The sequence below is a fragment of the Pan troglodytes genome, chromosome 17 (assembly GCF_028858775.2).
Source record: "Pan troglodytes isolate AG18354 chromosome 17, NHGRI_mPanTro3-v2.0_pri, whole genome shotgun sequence".
Taxonomy (NCBI): domain Eukaryota; kingdom Metazoa; phylum Chordata; class Mammalia; order Primates; family Hominidae; genus Pan; species Pan troglodytes.
In genome coordinates, this window is record NC_072415.2 from 24,163,101 (window position 1) to 24,184,935 (window position 21,835).

General features: G+C 41.3%; 1 protein-coding gene across 5 annotated transcripts in view; it reads right to left on the reverse strand.

Moving 5' to 3' along the window:
- ARHGAP28 (Rho GTPase activating protein 28) overlaps positions 1–2,844 on the reverse strand; it is a 184,259-nt gene extending 181,415 nt beyond the window's left edge. For 2 of the 5 annotated variants that reach the window (XR_001711230.4, XM_009433672.5), the window contains exon 1: positions 2,557–2,837. Coding sequence is in view for 3 of the 5 variants with exons in the window: in XM_009433672.5 (XP_009431947.1) it covers positions 2,557–2,732 (176 nt within the window). In the remaining 2 variants the exon portion in view is untranslated. Of the gene's footprint in view, positions 1–2,423 lie in introns of all 5 variants that reach the window. The other 3 variants (XM_009433673.5, XM_009433676.5, XM_054672315.2) reach the window with 3 other exon arrangements.
- Positions 2,845–21,835: the final 18,991 nt, after the last annotated feature.

Here is a 21,835-nt window from a genome sequence, read left to right on the forward strand (position 1 = left end):
TTCAATTTTTTTTTTAAATGGTTAGCTAAAAATCCAGATTTACATCTGAAGCCTCTTGATGTAGAAATATTGTCACTTATTTCCTCTTTTTTTCTCAAAGTCTTGCTGGTTTGAAAGGTAAAGGGCCACATTCTTGGGGCAGGGACTATGTCCCGTTTATCTTTGTAACCCAAATGCCTAACACGTTGCTGGCCATGGAGGTGCAAACAGGTTGAGGTTGGCAGTTAAAAATCCCACCATTTTATCTTGGCTATTTTGTAATCTTGGCAGGAATTCATTAATTTATTCAACAAATATTTATTGGGCTACTACAATGTACCAGATACTGCTCTAGGGATATAATAGTGGAAAAAATGACCAAATAGAAAGATACTATATTCTATTTTACTGGGAAAAGGCTAGAAAAAAAAAACCTTAAAAACATATAAACTCAGGTGTAGTGGGGGGTCTGGAAAATAAAAAAGAATGGTTTGCTTTGAATTGAACCTATGCCACCAAGAGCTAAAAAATAACGCAGATACAAAAGTCCACGCTTTCTAGTGCCGTTCTGGTCATTGCTCCACAAATAGGTTACAAATGTGTAAGCAATTTAAAGGAAAGGGTATTCTTGAAAGAGAGAGTGCTTTCTTCAGAAGTAGAACAATATGATCTTGCTTCTTGGCTTGAAAGGAAGTATTGATCATTAGTGAGTGAGTCAAAGGTTAATAACTTGGGCCTGATTATTTCTGTTATCAGACTTATGATTAATGGTGTCCTCTGGCTCTTTGTAAATACAGGAACCTCTTTTTGATTGCTTTTTTACTGGGAACCAAGGAATTAAGCTATTCTCTTGTGATTGGGTTGCAGGGGGCCAGGGGGTCCTGCAGCAGAGGAACAATGGTACCAAGGCTCCCATAGACAGAGTGCAGGGCAGTCATCAAAAATGCAAACTTGGAACAACGTGAATCTAATTGGCAACCTTAAGGTGAAATACTAGCTCTGACATGTAACGCTTGCTCTCATGTATTATCATTCCACAAGACCACATGCTGAGTTAATAGAACTTCTGCTTCTAGTTTGCTTTGGAAACGGATGTAGTTTCAAATTGCCCAAATGGCACAATCTGGCTGGCGTTCTGAGACAGCTGCTGGGAATTATAGACAGGACAGCTACACTAGAACCGTTTAAGAAATGGACAAACTTGGCCCATGCTTTTCATCAAAACACACACACACACACACACACGCACACACATATATATATATTTATAGTTAGTCATAATCTGAGTACTTACAGCCAATAATTATGTTTAGAAAAGAAAATACCCTAAAGACAAATGCCAGTTTATATCTTCGAGCAGCCTTTAAAAGTATATGCACAACTCCTAAAGCTGGAAAAAAAATGTTATTTTCCCACTGTCTTTATATAAAAATGAGATTTCACTCAACCTGCTGTTTTTGAAAGAAACAACATTTTCTTTGTTAGCCAAGCCCAACATAGATCTCTTGCCAATGTACTTTGTTCTTCTCATGGATACTAGCCAAAAAGATATTCCTTGAAATAAAGTCACAATCTGTTAATTAGGAAATCAATTAAAATCACAATCAATTAAATTAGGAAACAGAAGTAATTATCGCACAACTAAAGTTAAAAGTATGAGATAAAAGAAATGATTAAAAATAAACATGATGAAAACACACCACTCAAACTGCCCCCTTGTAAAGAAAAGCACTCGTCGGTGGATCAGATAGTCACATTTACACAAATAAAACTTCCCCCAAATATGTATTAAATATCTAACCATCTCACTCATCATAATACTTTTGTCTACCCACTTAAACGTTTTTGTTTCAGTTAATGAAAGTCTCACTGGCCTTGATCTTGCATCAAATGGATGATCACTGATAGAGTAATTTAACATAGATCCTTGATTAAATCTGAAATGTACAGGATGAGATGCTTATAGACTTCTTTTGACCAAAAGGAAATATAATTGCATTGACAGCATAGAGTTGACATTAGCAGTAATCAAATAACGACACCAATGCCTTTATACAATTGAAAGGCTTTAACATGTAGAAATAAAATTGTCTTTAAAAGTCTATTGAGGTGTACTTTTTAGAGAATTTCTCAACCTAAATTTTAAACCAGGCATGCAGTTACTGAACAAGCTCTCAAAAGGAGTATTCTGAGGATTTAGGGTTATTCATTTACTGTTTTCTTTTCATGTGCTGCTTGTGTTTCATTTGGAATATTTTTTAATTTCCCGATGTTTTATAGGCAACTTTGGCCGAAATGAGATATACATGACTTATCCTCAAATCGTATCAAGAATGCAATCCTGCTGCTAATCTCTGCTAGCCAACGACTTCAGCCCAGGCTGGTGGAGCCTTCGAGCGTTTCCCACCTCCAGTCAAAGACAGTGCAAAGAACCCCAGGCTCACTCATCTAGTCCACCAAAACTTGAAACAACATCCAGTGACGGCGGTCGTGCGCTCAGGCAGAAGGCGCAGCTGCACGGCGAACCCCCCAAGCCCAGCGCGACTGCGCCGCCCTGGTGGGAGCGGCTCCGGGTACCTGCTGAGCGGGTGGCTGGCTGCGGCGCGGGGCGCGCAGCGCGACTCGGCGTTGGGGGGCTGGGCGCGGGCGTACGAGTGGTAGGCGGTCAGCACCACGCCGCCCGAGTCCTCCACCTCCATCGTCAGCCGCGCATGTCTCGGCGCCGGCCCCAGAACAAAGACCGGGACCAGCATGGACCGGCGCGCCGGGAGGCTGTCAGCAGCTGGGCGGCGCGGCCCGAGGTGCGACCAGGCGCTCTCTCCCGCGGCTGTCAGGGGCCCCCGGGCAGGCCCGCCCCGCCCCGGGCGCGCGAATTCGCAGACGCTGGGAACCACGCCCACGGGCTGGAGTGGGGGCGGGCATAGTGCGTGTGTGTGTGTGTGTGTGTGTGTGCGCGCGCGTTCCTGTGTGTGCCTGTTTGTGTGCCTGTGTGTGTGCGTGCGTCTGTGCCTGTGTCTGTGTGTGTACCTGTGTGTGCCTGTTTGTGTGCCTGTGTACGTGTGCACGCCTGTGTGCGCGCCTGTGTGTTTGTGCCTGTGTGTGCGCGCCCTTGTGTCCATGTGTGTGCCTGTGTGCGCGCGCCTGTGTGTGCCTGTGTGTGTGCCTGTGTGTGTGCGCCTGTGTGTGCGTGCGCGCGCATGTGTCGGGAGTGCGCGGGGAGGTGTGATCCCCGCTTCTAGGAAACTGGAAACCGGCCGGGATCCTTTGGGGCTCCTGCTAGCGGCTCTAGTAAAGTTTGTTTTTCTTTGTTTCTTTTTTTTTTCCTTTTCTCACTCCCCCTCCCAGCCCTCTTCCAACTGGAGGCTTATCCTGTGGCTGGGAACATTTCCTGCCTGGCTGCGAGGAGTGAGACTAAGAAACCATACCTCAGGCTGAGGAGAGAGGCCAGGTTTGATATGTGTGCTCTGGGGAAGAAAAGGAGAAAATGTGACACTCTCTCATTTAAAGCATCCACATCAAAAATTGAAGAACTGGATTACATTGCTGTTTACTTAGTCAAGTTACAATAAACTTGATTTCCTTTTGGGTCAGGTAATCCCCTTTTACAGCAAGGGAACGCTTCCCTCCCACACCCTCAGTGCGCCACTACCAGACTCTTACCTCACTCTCACATCCCTTTCCTCCTCCCAATCATGATCACATTAACAGATACCGTTTGCAGCTTGTCTGAAAATTAGACTTTATTATTATAAGCCAAATGGATGTTATTTCCAGAAGTTACTGTTGGTGGGGGACGATGTAGGGACTGGTTCGAGGTAGATTAAAAGGGGCATCATTAGAAATCTTGAGTCTGAAGTATGTCCTTATCCACATAGGACTAATAGCACAAATGGAAAAACAACATTCTTATAGCTGATTAAAAAGTAACCAGAAGTATGCCTAGGAAGAGGCCCACGTGAATGTTTTACTCACACGGACAATGTGCTTTATCTGCTGTCTCTTCCGTGCATCTCTAGGAGCTAGATGAAGTGGAAAGACAAGTTAATCTATCCCTTACTGGAGGGCAACTTGATCATGCTACTTAACATCTCGGAATCTCTGTTGCTGCATCTGTGAAATGGGGAAAATAACGTTCATCTCGTGGGATTAAAGCAACAAGTACATATTAGGTTTTCAAGAAATGGGGGTACTCTTTGCTCTTTACATTCAACAAGAAGGGACACATTTATTTTCATTGCACTTTCAGAGGTTGGGAAAACAAGTTTTTCATCCAAAATGCTTTTTTAAAATGTTTTATTAATTAAAGGGGTGAGATAATAATGACTAAATTTGCTAACATACTTAGTGTTAGATGGTGTACATTAGCTGTTTAAACAATTCTATGAGGCAGGTAGTATTATTATCCCAATTTTATGGACAAAGAAACTTACTAAGCATGAGTGTATGGAAAAGACATACAAAGAATGCTTTATTCTCCAAAATTTTCAGATAAAAAGAGGCATCTGTTTATTTACTGTGCTTTATGCCAATGCATAAAACTAAGACAATACCTTCTTAAAATGTGAAGTTAAAAAACCACGGTAGGTATTGATATATATATCCACAATTCTTCATCTAAAACCTTGGGAACAGATACATTTCAGAAATTATATTCACCTTTTATTTTTAAATGATAATTTGATACATGCACCATTTAATATAAAAACCCTCAGCCCAGTAAATTTGGGACAGTACTGTACATTTAAGTGTATTATTTCTGCAACAAAAAAAATGAATATTGACTTTGCGTAGGATAAAGTCTATAGATAGCCTCACGTTTGTTCAGGTTAGGTTTATCACCCAATAAGTTTTGGCACCAAACCTCATAAAAGCTTGTAATTTTTATCTTACAGAATTTTAGAATTACCATAAGGAATTATAGTAGTGGAACTTTTTCTGGGCATGGAACATTCTTCTTTTATTTTTCTAAACTACAGACTCACAATATGAAATACCTGCAGGGTCTTTTCTTGTAACCATTTTGACCATAACACGGCCTCTAGATGCCCCGCGTTGCCGTAACGCCCCATCCTGCCAGCTACGGAGCCCTCCTGCTCTTGTGAATTCACATTGTAGACACCCTGGTTTCACTTTGGACTCCTCCCTCCAATCGATGATCAAATCTGTCATTTCTTCCTCAAAATGTCTGCCAACCATTCTTTGAATTCCTACTGCTAATGTCTTTGCCTTCTCGTCACCATCTCCTGAGTAGGTGGCTGCAATCCTTCCTTCACAAAGATTACTTTCCATCAGCTTCCTCTTAAGCCCCGCCCCCTTTCAAAATGCTGTTGGGGTGATTTTCCTAAAATGCAGAACATCCTCTTCTCAAAAGCCCTCGATTGTAACTCACTTGCTGCAAATTGAAGTCCAAACTCCTTAGTATGGCCTCTCCTTAATCTATTTTGATCACCTAGTACTTCATCACCCCAAAGGCCCTGTGGCCCACTTACACCAGCCTGTCCTGTGATCTTATTTTGTCTTTGCCCCTACCTATTATTTCTTGTCTGGAAATCCTGAAAAACTCTATATATACCACTATAAAGCCTCTCAGGTGTTCCTAATTCAAAGCAACCTTCCTTCTGCCCTTCTGTGGAAATTGCTCTTACTTTCATTGTAATAAATAATTTCATTCGACCATGTAATTAAAGCACAGTCAGCCAAACACTGTGCTGTGTGCATTCTCCACGGCTGCGCCCACATCAGATGTTGCTAACAGATCTTAGCATTTTTTTCCACTGAGCCCAGATATGGCCATGAAAGCTACCTCAAAATAGAACCCCAAACCAGCAAGATAGCTTTGAGATGAAAACTACTTGCTAACTCAAGATTGTATTACTATTTTCCAAAAAATTAGTGTCTTTTACTAAATTGTAAGCTACTGGAAGGGCTAGGGTCATTTTTCTCTTTATAGCCCAGAGCCTGTAGAGTTTTGCAGAGCAGGCATTCAATAAGGAATATTTGTTGAAAGAATGAACATATGAATCAATGAGTGAATCAATGAACGAGATAATACTCTTTAGTGCAGTAGTTTCAACCTTGCAGAGTAGGCAAGTGTAAGGGTCAAAGGGAAACTTCTTTGCCCTCGGAAGTTTCACCGAAAAATTAACTCACAGAAGTCAGATAAATTGGAGAAAAGGCATAAAAATGTATTTAATGTGTAAACACAGGATCCTTCAGAATGAAGACCCAAAAGTATATGGGAAATTGTCAATTCTTATGCTTAGTTTCAACACAGTATGGAGAGCCATGCAGAAATATGATTGGACAAAAAGAATATTATCTAATGCTAAGAGACTAAGTGGAGAAACCCAGCAAAGCCTGTCTGTCTTGATCCTTCTTGGCCTCTCTGAGCATGCATTTCTTCCTTCAGGGTATGCGGCAGGACTCTCTCTAGAATGGGGGTCTTATAATCTGCAGTCAAACAAGTAGGTCAGATAACTTCTTTATGGCCAATTTTTACACAGAACAATGGAGGAAAAAGTGGGGTAATGTTTTCAGGTTTTATGGCCGTATTTGGGGAAAAAAAGGTTCTGGTTTCTATGACCCACCTTGAAAAAGAGAGATTCTAGTTTCTATGGCTAGAAGATGAGACTGGGAGACTAGGAGCAAAAAGGTCAGGAAAACAAAAAAACAAAAAAACAAAAAACAAAACTTTTGCCTTTGAGACTACCCCAAGACCCTCATTTTGTTTTCTGAGCCCCAATACCAAATTGTTTTCTGAGCCCCAATACCAAAGCATTATTATAAATGACTCATAAGTCTCTATGGCACTAAAACTGCAAACCAAAAAAAAGTTGACGTGTGGCTGGGCGCAGTGGCTCACGCCTGTAATCCCAGCACTTTGGGAGGCCAAGGTGGGCAGATCACGAGGTCAAGAGATCGAGACCATCCTGGCCAACATGGTGAAACCCCATCTGTACTAAAAATACAAAAATTAGCTGGGCCTGGTGATGCGCACCTGTAGTCCCAGCTACTTGGGAGGCTGGGGCAGGAGAATCGCTTGAACCCGGGAGGCAGAGGCTGCAGTGAGCTGAGATGGTGTCACTGCACTCCAGCCTGGCAACAGGGCAAGACTCTGTCAAAAAAAAAAAAAAGCTGACATGTATGTAATAATATTTTTCAAATATATCTATATGCTGTTGACTTAATAAAATACAACTCTTTTAAGCATTCTCGAGTTTTTGGCTTTTAGAAAGATGGTAGAATGCATATATTGGACGTTATAGAATATGCTGTGCAGGCTATTTCCATTGGGCCTCCAGATCCACTTGCCAACCTCACTACCCTGCTTGATACCCTGGGTGGCTCACCGTGTGGTCTGCATCTATGAACTCCCTTGCCTCTGGCTTCAGGGAGGGTTCACTAAAGAGAGGCACCAGCAGAAGATCTAGAGGGAGGGGGAAGTAAGGTTAGGTACTGACTTCCCAGGCTTCTTTGCTATTTTGCTGCACGTTAGATCCTTCTACCTATCACTCCTGACTGCAACCCTCTGCTATGCTGCTTTCTCCAAATTCAGGTAACTCCTACCTCTACCTGGCCCTCCTGATCCTGGGGTGGTGACAGCTCCTGGTGCATGTAGTACTCACTCCTTCTGCTGTTCTGCAGCATCCCTTATTAAGGATTCCTTCGCTCCACCCATGCCTTTATAAATAGTCCCTTTAATAAACTCTCTTTATTCACCTGGGCTGAGTGCCCCATCTCTTTCTGCCAAGACCCTGACTGATATGTATCCCGCTGCCCCAGGATGTGGGGCAGTGTCCCTCACACTATGAGGGTCAAATACAAATTATAAATAGCCTCATGTCAGTTCAGATGTTTTGTCACTGAAAAAGTTCAGGCCTGAACAGGTCTTGCGGTCAAATGAGTTATGAAAAAGGATTCAAATTTGAGAGTTTCTGAATTTCAAAATTCAGACTTGATAGAGTCTGTTAACATTTTTGGCATTCCAAACAATGCTGGAATCCAGTGTGCTAGAGGATGACAGCACAGGGCCGTGACAGCTGGCCAGGCAGTGGAGTAAATGGTGGCCCTGGAGAAGCTAAGCTTGAAACTTGCCCAACACTGGAGAGTGGACATGTAGACAGCATTTTCAGTTTATCTGGAGTAAGGGCAAAGATAGAGGGAAACTTACAGTTTCCTGTGCTGTCCTACTCTGGATGTCATACAGTGTCCAGCGCTGAACTGGGAATCGAGAGACTTGGATGTCAGTACCCACTCTGCCACCAACATGACACCCCAAGAAAGTCACTGAACTGTATGTAGACCTGTTTTTTTCACATGCAAAAGAAATAAAACAGCCTACATGTATTGAACATTTACCATGTCCCTGGTTCTGTTTAAGACATCAGAACATCAACTCATGAGAGGCTCGCAGCAGCCTTTGAGGTGAGATAAGTATCACTGCTGGCAGCTCCATGTTACAGTTGAAGAAACTGGCTGTAGTAACTTCCCAAGGCTACCCACGTCCTACGCAGGCTAGGAGGTGGCAAAGCTAGGATTCAAACCCAGGAAATCTGGCTCCTGAATTTAGGTCCTTAATTATTATATTTCTCTTTTATGAAAGGTTTGATGAGATTCAAAATATATTCCTCTTGTAAAATGTAAAGAAACAAGTAGGATTTGATTTATGTTTCTTTATGGTAGCTTTACATAAACCTATTTAGTACACTAGAGGGTAAATAATCACTAGCATGTAATGATGATGATGAAAATAATAAGGAAGGGAGTCACATGTATTCTTAAGGCACAATACTAAGGTAGTTCAAAATTACTAAGGCAGAATTATTGTTTCTTAATATATGTGTGTGTGTGTATAATTATTGTCATCAACTACTCTTACAATGTGTTGAAGGATAATTCAGTTTTTCATTCTGCCTTGTAAATTTGTCAGTGGATACATATAAATAAGGCATTAGAGAATAGTGAAATATGTAATCACAAGTGCACAAAGATTGCACTTTCTAAATAAACGGGAAGCAGAGTGGTAGACAAAAGAGAGTAAGACAGAGTTGAGTTTGAGCTTGATTATGATTTACTATTTACTGGCTGTGTCACCTTAATTTCTCTCTTTTTCCATTTCCTAATTTGAAAAACAGAGACCAGTAATATCTCCTCAAAGAGTTGATGGGAAGTTAAAATGAGATCACATCTTTAAGACACCTATCCCAGTACTAAGCATATGCTAGATGTTCAGTAGATGTTGGTTCCCTTCTCTTTCACTCTCCCTTGTCAGCTGTCCTCTGTCTCAGCCCTTCCAGAAGTACGATTTGAGTTCAACCCTCAAGAGTAAAGAATCTGGACCCAGGGATTCCAAAGGTTTTTCACAACCTTTGCTGAGAGATAAGTCACACTCAATTTATGTGATGAAACCTACCTGGGGAGGCCTCACAAACACTGGCCCCCAAGTGCCACCAGCTGCATGGACTACGAAATATGGAGATATTCCATTTAAACCCATCAGGAAAGGCAAGAAAACAAAACATTTATGCAAAACTTTAACATGGACAAAGGAAAAGTGCTTCTTGTGGCCTTGGCTGCTTATCTGGCAAAATTGCTGCTAGGATAATCATTTCATACCAGAACAGGAAAACAGCTGCAGCCTCATGAGTCCTTGCAGATGCTGACTGACATTCTCTTAGCAAGAAGGGTTGAGGGAACATAGTCACTGGCCCTATCTTGCAGGAAATGAAGGCACAATTCTTACCTACCAAAGAGAACATGCGAATTCTGCTTTCAGAACTCCACCTGGCGGGGTGGGGTGGCGCACGTTTATAATCCCAGCACTTTGCGAGGCAAGAGACAGGAGGATCGCTTGAGCCCAAGAGTTTAAGACCAGCCTGGGCAACATATGGAGACCCCATCTCTACAAAAAATTTAAAAATTAGCTGGTGTGGTGGTGTGTACCCTTAGTCCCAGCCACACAGAAGGCTGAAGTGGGGAGATTGCTTGAGCCTGGGAGGTTGAGGCTGCAATGAGCCATGATCGCACCACTGCTCTCTAACCAGGGAGATAGAGCAAGACCCTGTCTCAAAGAAGAGACCAACAAACAAAACAAACAAAAAACCCTCCATCTTACATACATTATCAGTGCCCTCAAGTCCTCTGGAAAGACTGGTTTAAATTAGAGGGAATGAATACAAAGTTGCATTTATTTTATATAAAGAGAAAATAATGAGACAAATATTTTAAAAGGTAGTGTGTAAATCTTTCATCATCAAGTCAGTTGGTAAATCTTGATCTGCTACTCTGAAATATTTTTCAAAATGTATTGGCACTACTTGAGTTAAATTTATTTTCTGGGTGCTCTCATGATGACACAGAATTTCTAGACTACTCTGATTTTCCTATTGCTTTCTTAGTATCTAGTTTTAAAGAGAAATCAGGGCTTATTTTTCTTCATTAACTGTTTTGGGATCTTTGATCAATTTGGTAATTGGCTTAAGTAGATTATGTCACCACGAGAGCCAGCCAGCCAGGTCAAGACTTGTGTTATTTATGTGGTAGACATAACTGAATTACTTAAGTGACTTCTACAGATAAATTGAATCATTATTGATTGGAAATGAATCACTACTAATAGACCCAGGCAGGGTAGAGGAAAGGAACAGACCAGCCACAGCATAAAGTTTTAGTCAAAAAGTACTTACAATATGGAATATTTCCTGCAATACCATGTTTTTACAATTACATAAAGGCTTTATTCATTCATTCATTCACTCTTCCATGTATCCATCCATCTATCCATCCACCCACGCATCTACCCCAAGAATTTACAATTATCACTCATACCTACAATGCCAAGCACCAAGAATATGAAGATGAATAGGAACATGAAAGCACAGACTAACTGGGTCTCTGCAAGCGGGGAAGAGATTGGTGTAGGAGGTCATCAAATAACACACTTCCCCAGGAGGTTATGTTAGAGATGCTCTTAAAAGATGAATGACACTTGGCTAGCTCACAAGTAGGTGTGTGTGGCTGAGGCTATGTAAGGAAGGGCATTCCAGAGGCAGGTAACAGATGGAAACAAGGCACAGAGAAAAAAAGACAGTGAAGTATGTACAGGGAAACCCTTTTAGTTTAGCTTTGCTGGAGAGTAAAGTGTAAGGGAGAAAACCCTGGAGACAAAGCTGGAGACAGGCAGAGGCCAGGCCCTGGTGCATCTGAATGCCTTGTGAGGAGTTTAAACTTTATCCAAGAGTTCAGATGGGGAATCCACTGATGGTGTCAAACAAGGTAGCACCAGAATCAGCTTATGCTTTTAGGCATCCTCCTGGGCTCTGCACCACCTGGTCTTCACTCAGCTCTTCTGACCTACATCTCCTAGGCTTCCCAACCTTTTTGGGAGAAGAGTGTACACTAGAGTCTGAGGCAGAAGAAAACCAACTATAAATGGCCACATGCTAAGTCCCAAATTGAATCCTAAGACAAAGTCCAAGATGAGATAAATGGAATTTAAATAGCTATTGAAAAGACATTTAGCTTAAAGAATTACACAGGTGTCTTGGAGGGGAAGCTGGGGAAAGGACCCTGACAATCCCCTCTCTGTCACTAGCTCATGATTACAGATCAGCTGCCTGCTTTGTTCTGGTTCACCTGGGGAGGGACAGACCACCTGACCTGGCAAGTGATGGGGTGAGCACAGTAGGAGACAGTGAAGGAAGTAGAAGACAGTGAGAGGCTTTGGGACATGCAGTATGCAGGTCTGCCAACAAAGAGGGAAGGTTTATTATGATCATTCTTGGATTGGAAACCAAAGAAACAATTCTGATTAACCAAAACAGAGAACAATGTTTTACAAAGATCTGAGAAACAGCACAGGATTGAAGATCAAAACTGAAAGACAACTCTTGGAGCAGGAATGAGAACACAATCTTGCCAGGGTGCTTCTTACAAAATTAACAAATTTTAACTTTTTCTTCTATCCTTGCTTCCCTCTTCTCAGGAAACAGGGTACCAGAATTGCATCAGATTGGCTGTGGTTAAGCCTCCACTTGGCAGTCACTGAGTCTTAAGAGATGTGGTCTTCAGGGACTGCCTTCCCTGCTGTTAATGATAAGACAGGCCCCAAGATCACATACCATGAGGGAGAAAGTCCCTAAGTTGATACCTTGGAGATTTCAGGTAGCAGGAATAGAAGCCAACACATTAACAGTATTTACTAGAGCAGGATTTGGTGAAGCCTCGGGGAGGCAGGGCTCACCTGGAAGCACTGAAAAAGGCATAATCAGGACACAGATGGTAAAGATTTCCAAGATCTGGAAAGGGAAGAGGTGCTTGCAGAGGGTGAGATGAAGTGATGCACAGGGAAAGAATGCACCTGCCCATTTTGCAGTTGTGCCTCCACATGGCCCTGAATAAGGAGGGGGTAACTGCCTGACAAAGTTGATAAATCAAACAAACCTGGGATTTTTGTGATAAGAATAGGAAGCTTCAAATCCACATCGGCTAACTCAGGCCTCAAATGTGGCTGACTGCATCATTCAATAAGACGTACATGACCTGAACTGAGTCACCTGGATCTGAAGATGTTGAAAGTATAATTTGAAAGTAAGCTTATACAAGGGGTGGTTAAAATGGTGAAAGGCAGGGTTTGGAGCAAGACAGATATAGGAGTTGTGCTATGTTTGACTGTGAGCAGTTACTTAATCTCTCTGGGACCTGATTTTTCTCATCTGTAAAATGAGATGGTAATACCTATCACACAAAGTTGTTGGCCACGATTTGAAAAGGATAAGTTGTAAAACTGCTGTGTACATAATGCTAAACAAACATAAGTTCTTTTTATTATGCTATGCATACATGAAATTGTTATTTTACCTTCTACTTTGTTAGCAATACCTACTAGAGGAGATTCCAGGGGAATTCAAGAAATTCTAGTCACCATTAGTCAGCCAGTAAATATTTTTTAGTACACTCCAAAGACTATAAATATTTCTACAGAAAAGGTCATGACTGTGTTAACATAAGTCATATTTTGAAACTGGGCAGAATTAGGTAGATAATCAGAAAATGGATGTTTGTCAGTTGAAACATTATTCAGGGATGTACCTAGTTATTACTGATTATCGTTTGGCTCAAAAAAGTATTGGAAAGCCTGAATGTCTCAGTGTCACCAGGTCAGGACATTGGCATGGTCCTGAAGAGGACGTCTCCTCTCACAGCACCGGCATTCCAGATGAGGCATTTATGGGTGGGGTCTGAGCAGGCTACAGGCACACTCAGTATAGCTTCTGCTACATAGTAGGCTTAAATAACAACTTCATGAATGAAGGAGCCCTCTCCCACTTAATCCTCTGTTTCTACCTCTGTAAAATGTAACTACAGTACTGTAGTTACTACAAAATGAAACTATAGGACTGACACTAGAAAATGGAAGTACAGGACTGATACCTTACTGTGGCTTTCTCAAAATGTATGAGAACTCAAAAATCATAGGACAGCATGCCAATGGGCCTCAAAACTTGATAATGTGATGATGTGTAAATTGTCCCCATGGAGTTGTGCAATGTAGCCAGTTGGAATGGTTTTGAAGACAGGAGTGCAAGGTGAAATTAGACAGTTGCTGTAGTAATAAAACTTCTGTTGCAGGGAGAGGACAATTCTGATCACTGCTCTGGCACCTGCTAGCCAAGAGATCATAGACTACTTTTGTCTGTTTGTAATCCCTTCCTTTGGGGAATCCATACTAAAGCAATTTAACCTCTGAGTGAGTCGGAATAATATGATATTGGGAAATACAAAAAGGAAGCATGTGAATAAACTTGGTAACGTTATTTCACTGCATTTGTATCCCCAGAGTCCATAATAGTGTCTGCCATATGTGCTCTCAAGAAATGTATAATGTATAAACTCATGTTTAACGTGTAAATCAATCAATCAATCAATGAGTGGAGAGCTGCATATAGTATCCTCCCCACCCCCTAGTACTGTAGTTTTATAGTTAGGGAAGTAATTACGGTAGTTTTTCCATTCAATGACTGCAGCCAAATGACTCTCCTCAGGAATGCCCCAGCACTGAGCACATTCCTCTTTGCCAGGGGACCTGGAGGTGAAAACCAGAAAAGGAGAGGGAAGTAGCTAGTTTGTCCTGTGTCTGTAGAAGATAATAGATTCAAAAGAATGGGGCAGGTGCAGAAATAAAAAAAATTATGAAAGAAGTAGACTCTAAATGTCTGAAGTTGCCTAGGTAAATTGTTACCAAATTAGCTTTTGATTTATATTTCATTTGGATCAGATTTGGGATCTGTAGATAACAGGTATTCATATAATTTAGGAAATGTACCATTTTATACCATTGGCCATTGAAATAAATTCAGAACAAAAGATTCTAAATTATTTGAAGCACTGTGGTAAAGGGTGTAATAATTCTTTCTCAAGTATCTCATCATCTTAGGCCTCTTTTCAGTCACTTCTAGAGAATTTTTTAAAAACAGCCAAGCCTCAAGTGATCGTTTAATCCTACATATGATGGTGAAAGAGAGAGACACAATCAAGTCATCAGGTCCAAACTATGATTCATTATTTCTTTGTATAAAGGAACAAAAGTGTTACTTGTTTTTAGGGAACAAACTATCATAATTCTTAGTATCCAACTTTCATTCCAAATCCTCAAAGCTGTTTGTAAACATAAACTCATTTATTCCCACCTACCAAGCACCACTCAGAAGGAATTCTGATGGCATGAAGTTGTGAAATAATTACAAATATTGCAATCATAACTATTTACTGAGGATCCACTATGATAAGTATTGTATCATTTACTCCTTACATTGGAGGCTCAGAGATGTTAAGTTACTTGTCCAGGTTCACAGTATTAGTCTAGAGGATTAAGAGGCATCCTGGAGTAGTTAAGTCCCTAGACTCTGGTGCCAGACTACCTGGATTGAATCCCACCTATATCTCTTTTTAGGTCTGTGACCTTGGGCAAGCTAACATCTCTGGGCTTCTGTTTCCCCTATGCAAAGTGGAGAGGATGGTAAGAGGATGGCAAAAATGGGACCTACCTCATAGGGCTGTTGTGAGGACTAGATGAGTCAGGTGCTTAGAACAATACAGTGGCACCTAAAAGTGTCACGTAAGTGCTAGCTATTGGTATTATTCTTGTGGTTGCAAGTAATGAGAATGCAACTCACACTAGCTTAAGCAGCAAAAGAAGAGGTGGCGGCGGTATTTGCTTCAGACATGCTTTACAACAGAGGCTCCAATAATGGTCTTAGGAGCCTCCCCAATATCTCAGCCTTATTTCCCCTTGGCTTCCAGATATATCAGACAGGCTGTGTGGTCACAAGGTGGCCACCTGCAGCCCCAGGGATCCATTGTATTTACAAAGAAAGAAAAAGTTCTTGTTATGAAGATATGGCACAGGTCCCAGGGAAGTGGCCTAGCTTTGGTCTCATACCCATTCCTGAACCCAGGCCATAGGCCAGGCCAGGTCTGGGTCATGTGATAAGCTCTGAGACAGAAGGGCTGGGTTTGCCCAATCCAAACCACATGGCCTGAGGGCAGTACCTGTATAAAGGCTCTCAGAGTGATGCCCCAAAAGGAGGGATCAGGTAAAGACCAAACATATACGTAGTCTCATGGCTAGCAGGTGACAGAGCAGAAATAGGAATTGTCCTCTCCCTCCAACAGAAGTTGTATTACTACAACAACTGGCCAATTTAGCCTTACACTCCTGACTTCAAAGTCATTCTAACCAGGCTGCACTGCACAAATCCATGGGCATAATTTACACAGTATCACATTCTCTGGTTTTGAGCCGCATTGGCACTGCTCTCCTGTAACTTTTGAGTCCTCACACTTTTTGAGAAAGCCATAGTGAGGTATCAGTCCTGTAGTTTCATTTTCTAGTAACTACAGGACTGTAGTTACATTTCACATTTACAGATGTAGAAATTGGTAGAGTTGTCACAGGTGGAATGGAGAAATGGCTAAACCTTTGATATTCAGATTTTGACTTCTGAGATAAGCTCTTGAAGAACATTCCAGAAACATTAGTCAAGAAAATTGGGCTTTCAATAACCAGAGCTCAGCACTTGAGATTTTCTAAATTCTAAAAACTTCCCATTAAGCCAGGCACTATGGTAGGCATTTGTAGTCCCAGATACTCAGGAGGCTGAGGTGGGAGGATCTTTTGAGCCCAGTAGTTCAAGGCCAACCTGGGCAACAAAGCCAGACCCCATCTCAAAAAAAAAAAGCAAAAACAAAACAAAACAAAAAACCCCCCAAAAACCTTCCCATTAACATCTAGAAGCAAAGTTCAGAAGACTGAATGTGGAGGCTTTTTATCCACCATGAGAAAGACTTCAGACAGTGATGTCGAGATCGCACCACTGCACTCCAGCTTAGGTGACAGAGCAAGACTCTGTCTCAAAAAAACAAACAAACAAACAAAAAACCAGACAGTGATGTAAAGAGAAGGACATTGTTGCTGCCACACAGAGGAAGTCTTGGAGAGATGGCAAAGAGAGGAGTAAAGGATACTTTGGGGGTCTGTCTTAGAGGAAGAGGAGCTGTCAAATCTGCCCTTTCCTGGGTTTTAGGGTAATATGAGCAATAGGTTTGAGGGCCTGAGGCTGGAGAAGCTTATGTGCCATCCCCACCTGAAACTCTGGGATGAGGCAGCCCTGCAGAGACCCTAAGATGGCCTGTACCTCCTGGAATCCTTCATAAATGCACAGACGGGATCCAGAATTTCCCAGGGCCCCCAGCAAGAACTGAATGACAAACTCTCTGAGGAATCACTATTGTCCAAGATGAAATGACTTTGTGGCCGAGGGTCTCAGGATTTCATTGCCCAGGCCAGGAGTCAAAGAGTAGTTCTAGGCAGGCCAAGGGAGATCCCTAGTGGGGACTCTAATGAGCAGTGGGAAATGCTGGAGTTCCTGAGGGGCACTGCTTATGCTAATAGAGGGAACAAGTAGCTCCACCAGCAGTGGGGGCAGTGTGGACAGAGCCCCCCAACCCCACCAAAGCTAAAGCAGATGAGCAAAGGCTGGAGGACGGCATCATCCTTCGCAATGTCACATAATGTACCCTGTGCCCAGGTACAACCTCAGGAGATCGAGCAGAAGACAAGAAGCCACCACAGGGGAGAACAACTATGATAGAAACTTGGAACTTTGATGAGCTTAAATGCAAACTGAATGAGTTCCTGAAAAAGCCTGCTTTAAATCGGAGGAGACTGAGCATCTTTGAGTGATAGTCATAGAGCTAAGTTGAGTTCAAGGATAGATGAATACAGCTATACTTTTTATACATCTGATTTGTGACTATATTAGAAAGGTAAAACCTATTAGATGAAGATGAATAAGATACATAAAATAAGATAAATTTAAAAATATGATAAAATCTAGCAGTGTGTTATAAGGTGAGGCCATGGAAGCCAGAAGTTTCTATCTTAACAAATTTTGCATATAATTGGTATTGACATGTTAATGAATAAATACATTTCATGCTTATAAATTGGGCCTATGGGGCTAAAATGAGAGTAGATGAAGGCTAGGGCCAGAGGTGCTAACGTCCTACTTCAGAAATGTGATGCCAATGGAGAAAAACAGAGTAGAGTGGGATGAAAGCCCGGAAAAGGGCAATCTAATTAAGTGGAGAATGAGGCTTTATGAAAAGAAATATCAAGATGATAAATCAATCAAGAAATGCAAATTTTAACGGGGTACAGATTGAACTCTATCAGTTAAAATATATATTAAAAGAGTCATCAGCCATTATTCAATCCCACTCAAAAAAAATTAAGAAGTGAGCTGGAGGACTCAGAGGTTTGATTCATTGTGCCAATTTTTTCTTTGACCGAATAAAACCCACGTGATTTCAGAAGTGGCACAATCCCAGGTATTTGTTTGTATTGTATGTGCTACAGGGGTGGCCAGGGTTTGTGTTTACTGGTGTTTCCCAAGAAATGTCCCAGCAATAGGGCATCTGTTTTCAGAACAGACACCAGTCGAGATAAGGTTTTCCTCCAAAACATTTTAAAACAAGATACTGAGAGAACCCAGATGAAGTGGTGGAAGAGTACCCATTCCCCAGTGAAACCACAGTATAGGGAAACTGTCCACATGGAGCATTCATAGAAAAGACTCAAAGAGCTACAAACTGACACAGTCTCCCCTTGGACGGACAAGGCTCAGGACTCAGAGTAGGCTTTGGGCAAATGTTTAAGAAACGGATTAATTTTGTACCAGAGACTTTGACCCAAGAAGCAGACATCTCAGGACAGAGCAGATTTTGAGTTATGGCAGCAATGTGTGGCATGCAGCAGAAAAAGTGGCTGGAGCCAGCAATGAATCACAATGGATAAAGCATTGTCATCAGTTCCTCAGTGAGGAAGAAACAGATACCTGCATAAAACATTCTCTGCCTCCTTTATAGTTAATTTTCCATGTACTAAATCATATGGAGATCTTATTATAGAGTGTGGATTTAGTCATCCTCAATAAATGCTTTTGATGCTTCCATAAACATCCAAGTTAAATATCCCTCTTTGCATGTATTCTGACTGGTTATTAAAATCAGGTGTCTGGTAAAGAAGCACTTGCAGGATTCTTCTCTTTTTGATGAGTACACTAAATGGGCTATATTTATTTATGCCTCTAACGCTCCCATTCCCTATCATCTTTCCAAGTGTGCAATCTCACAGTGGTTCTGAATCTCCTGTGTACCTAGGCTGGGGATGTGGCTTCCTCCATGTACTGCTCCTGTACAAGTCATCATAGAAGTTCCCCATAGTTGTGCCAGTACTGTGCTGAAGGTGAGTTGTACAGGCTCTGAAGGGCTGTTTGTTTTGTTTTCACTCTTAGAGAGGACATTTATCTCTTTATTGAAGAAATATGTACTTTCTGGACTCTGCCTATTGGCCCTTGTTGCTTTTCATAATTTAAAGAGAGCTTGGCTTCAAGACTGCTACAGAAAAGAGAAAGCAGTAATAATCAATTTATTTTTTTACAATTGAGTGTTTTTAAGGATGAATATGCACATATCACATTATCTGTGCTAATCAAGAAAATCAGTGTGTTGATCCAAAACTTACTAGCTGTGGCTTTGAAATTATTTTCACACATTTGAAAAAAGATTGAAGTTTGTGATGTTTACAAGAAAATAATACCTTTTTTTCTTTTTACTTTTTAAGAGAACAATATAGCTCAGTGGTTAAGGGCACAGATGGAAGAACCAGAGTACCTGCATTTAAAACCCCAAACTGCAACCTACTAGCTCTATTAGTTGTTTAGATAACCTCTCTGTACTTCAGTTTCTTGACCTGTGAAATGAGCATAATAATTGAATCTATTGCATTGAGTTGTTGTGATAATTAGGCTGGTTGATATATCTGAAGCATTTAAAACAGTGCTTGGCACACAGTGAGTGCTGTATAAGGTTTGACATTTTAATCACTACCATATTACCACCACTGCCACCATCACTACAATTGCTGCTGCTGCACCTGCACAATGTAGTGAATTCAACTGACCTAGAGTTAGTAAAAGTAAACAGTGAAAAAAATCCTGACCTTAGATTCACTCTGGTGCAGAAAAAATTAACTTACCAGAGATCATACAACTTCCATGTTAAAATTGAAAGCAGACGTTACATCTCCTGTAAATATATTCTATTGTTAAGTTGAATGGCTTCTTTCTGAGCTATTGTACTTGAATACATATCTTAGTTAATTAAGCAGTCATCAATTTCCAGATGCTATATGGGTCTTTTATGAAAAAGAATGCTTTTCTTGGCTGAGCACAGGGGCCTGTAATCCCAGCGCTGTGGGAGTCCAAGGCAGGAGGATTGCTTGAGGCCAGTTCAAGACTAGCCTGGGCAACATAGACCCTGTCTGTAAAAAAAAAAGTCAGCCAAGCCTGGTGGTGCATGCCTGTAGTTGCAGCTACTTGGGAGGGCAAGGCAAGAGGATGTCTTGAGCCCAGGAGTTTGAGGCTCCAGTGAGCTATGATTGTGCCAGTGGACTCCAGCCTGGGTGATACAGTCCCTGTCTCTTAAAAAAAATAAAAAGAAGAAGAAAGAATATTTTTCTCCTGCTACAGGTGTATTGTCCAACATGGCAGCCACTAGGCACATGTGTCTATTGAGCATTTGACGCATAACTAGTGCATACTGAGATATGCCGTAAGTATAAAAGCACATGCCAGATTTGAAAGATTTCATTTGAAAATAACATAAAAATGCACCATTAAAATTTTTCCATTGGTTACAAGTTTAAATTATAACATTTTCGATATATTGAGTTGAATAAAATATTTAAATTAATTTCACCAGCTTCTTTTTATTTATTTTAATTTTCTAGAAAACTTAAAATTATATATGTGGCTTGCATTATACTTCTTTTGGACAGAGCTACTTTATACAAGACAAATCTTCACGTCCAACTTTGAAAGCTGAAAACATTGCTCCATTTAGTGAGTCTAGAAGTGTTCTTTGCCTCAGTTGGGGGCACTATCATCCACCTAGTCATCCAAGCCAGAAATCTGAAAGATGCTGCTGACTTTTTCCTCTTCCTGTATTCCCCACTCAATAATAGTTGATTCATTTTCAAATCTGTCTATCTCCATCTCTTCTACCAGTGCAGGCCTCACCGTTCAAACGTAGATATTACAAAAGCCTTCACACCAGTCTTCTTGGTTAACAGTCTTGGCTCCCCAAAATCCTACCCCTACATTTCTGCTGGAGTAATATATCTAAAACACAAGTCAGATCACACCACTCCACCGAGAAAAGCCCTTCCATTGGTCCCTATTACCAAGTTCACTAGTGTAACATACCAGTCTCCCTGCTCCCCAGCTTGGACAGTGATTACTCATCAGCTTCATCTCATCTCCTTTTACATTCTGTCTTTTGAAGTGATATACAGAAATTCTTAAGTATGCATATTTTATTAGGTGCTGGGTTGCAATGGGGGTTGGGGAATGGAAGAGAATGAAGAGGAAGACCTGAACAGTGGTATAAAATTATCACTTATTATATGTACTAACTCATTAGTAATTTGGGGAGTATTCTTTTTTTTGAGATGGAATCTCACTCTTGTCACCCTGGCTGGAGTGCAGTGGCACAATCTCAGCTCACTGCAACCTTTGCCTCCCAGGTTCAAGTGATTCTCCTGCCTCAGCCTCCCAAGTAGCGGGGATTACAGATGCCCACCAGCACACCCGGCTAATTTTTGTAGCTTTAGTAGAGATGGAGTTTCACCACATTGGCCAGGCTGGTCTTGAATTCCAAACCTCAAGTGATCTGCCCACCTTGGCCTCCCAAAGTTCTGGGATTACAGGCATGAGCCACTGCACCCGGCTTTAATTTTTTTGAATGAGATATAAAACACAGATTCAACATCTTACTGGATGTCCTGGCCAGTGCATTAAAACAAAGGTGGAGACAATCTATATATGCTTGTATCAGGTACATTTTACTATAGCTCCTCTAATATCTTCAGAACCATAGCCTCCTAGACCTATAGAAGAGGAAAATTATACCTAAGTTATCAAGTTGCTATGACTAGTAAATGAAATCATATATAAAAAGTATAACATAGTGCCTGGGATATAATATATATTTAATTCACAATTACTATTGAAAAATAAACTGAGGCACATTAAAATATTAAAGAGTGAGCAAATAGCAATGCTTGAAGCAGACAACTCCAGACCACAAGCAGTTCAGGACTCCTCAGGGAAGCCTTTTTTTTTTTTGATAGGGTGAACTCAGAAGCAAAGGCAAATAAAATATTTGATTGGTTAAAGTAAAGCAGTAGTCTTCTTTGGATCATTCCACTGGAAATTTCCTGTTAGAGGTTGGTTGG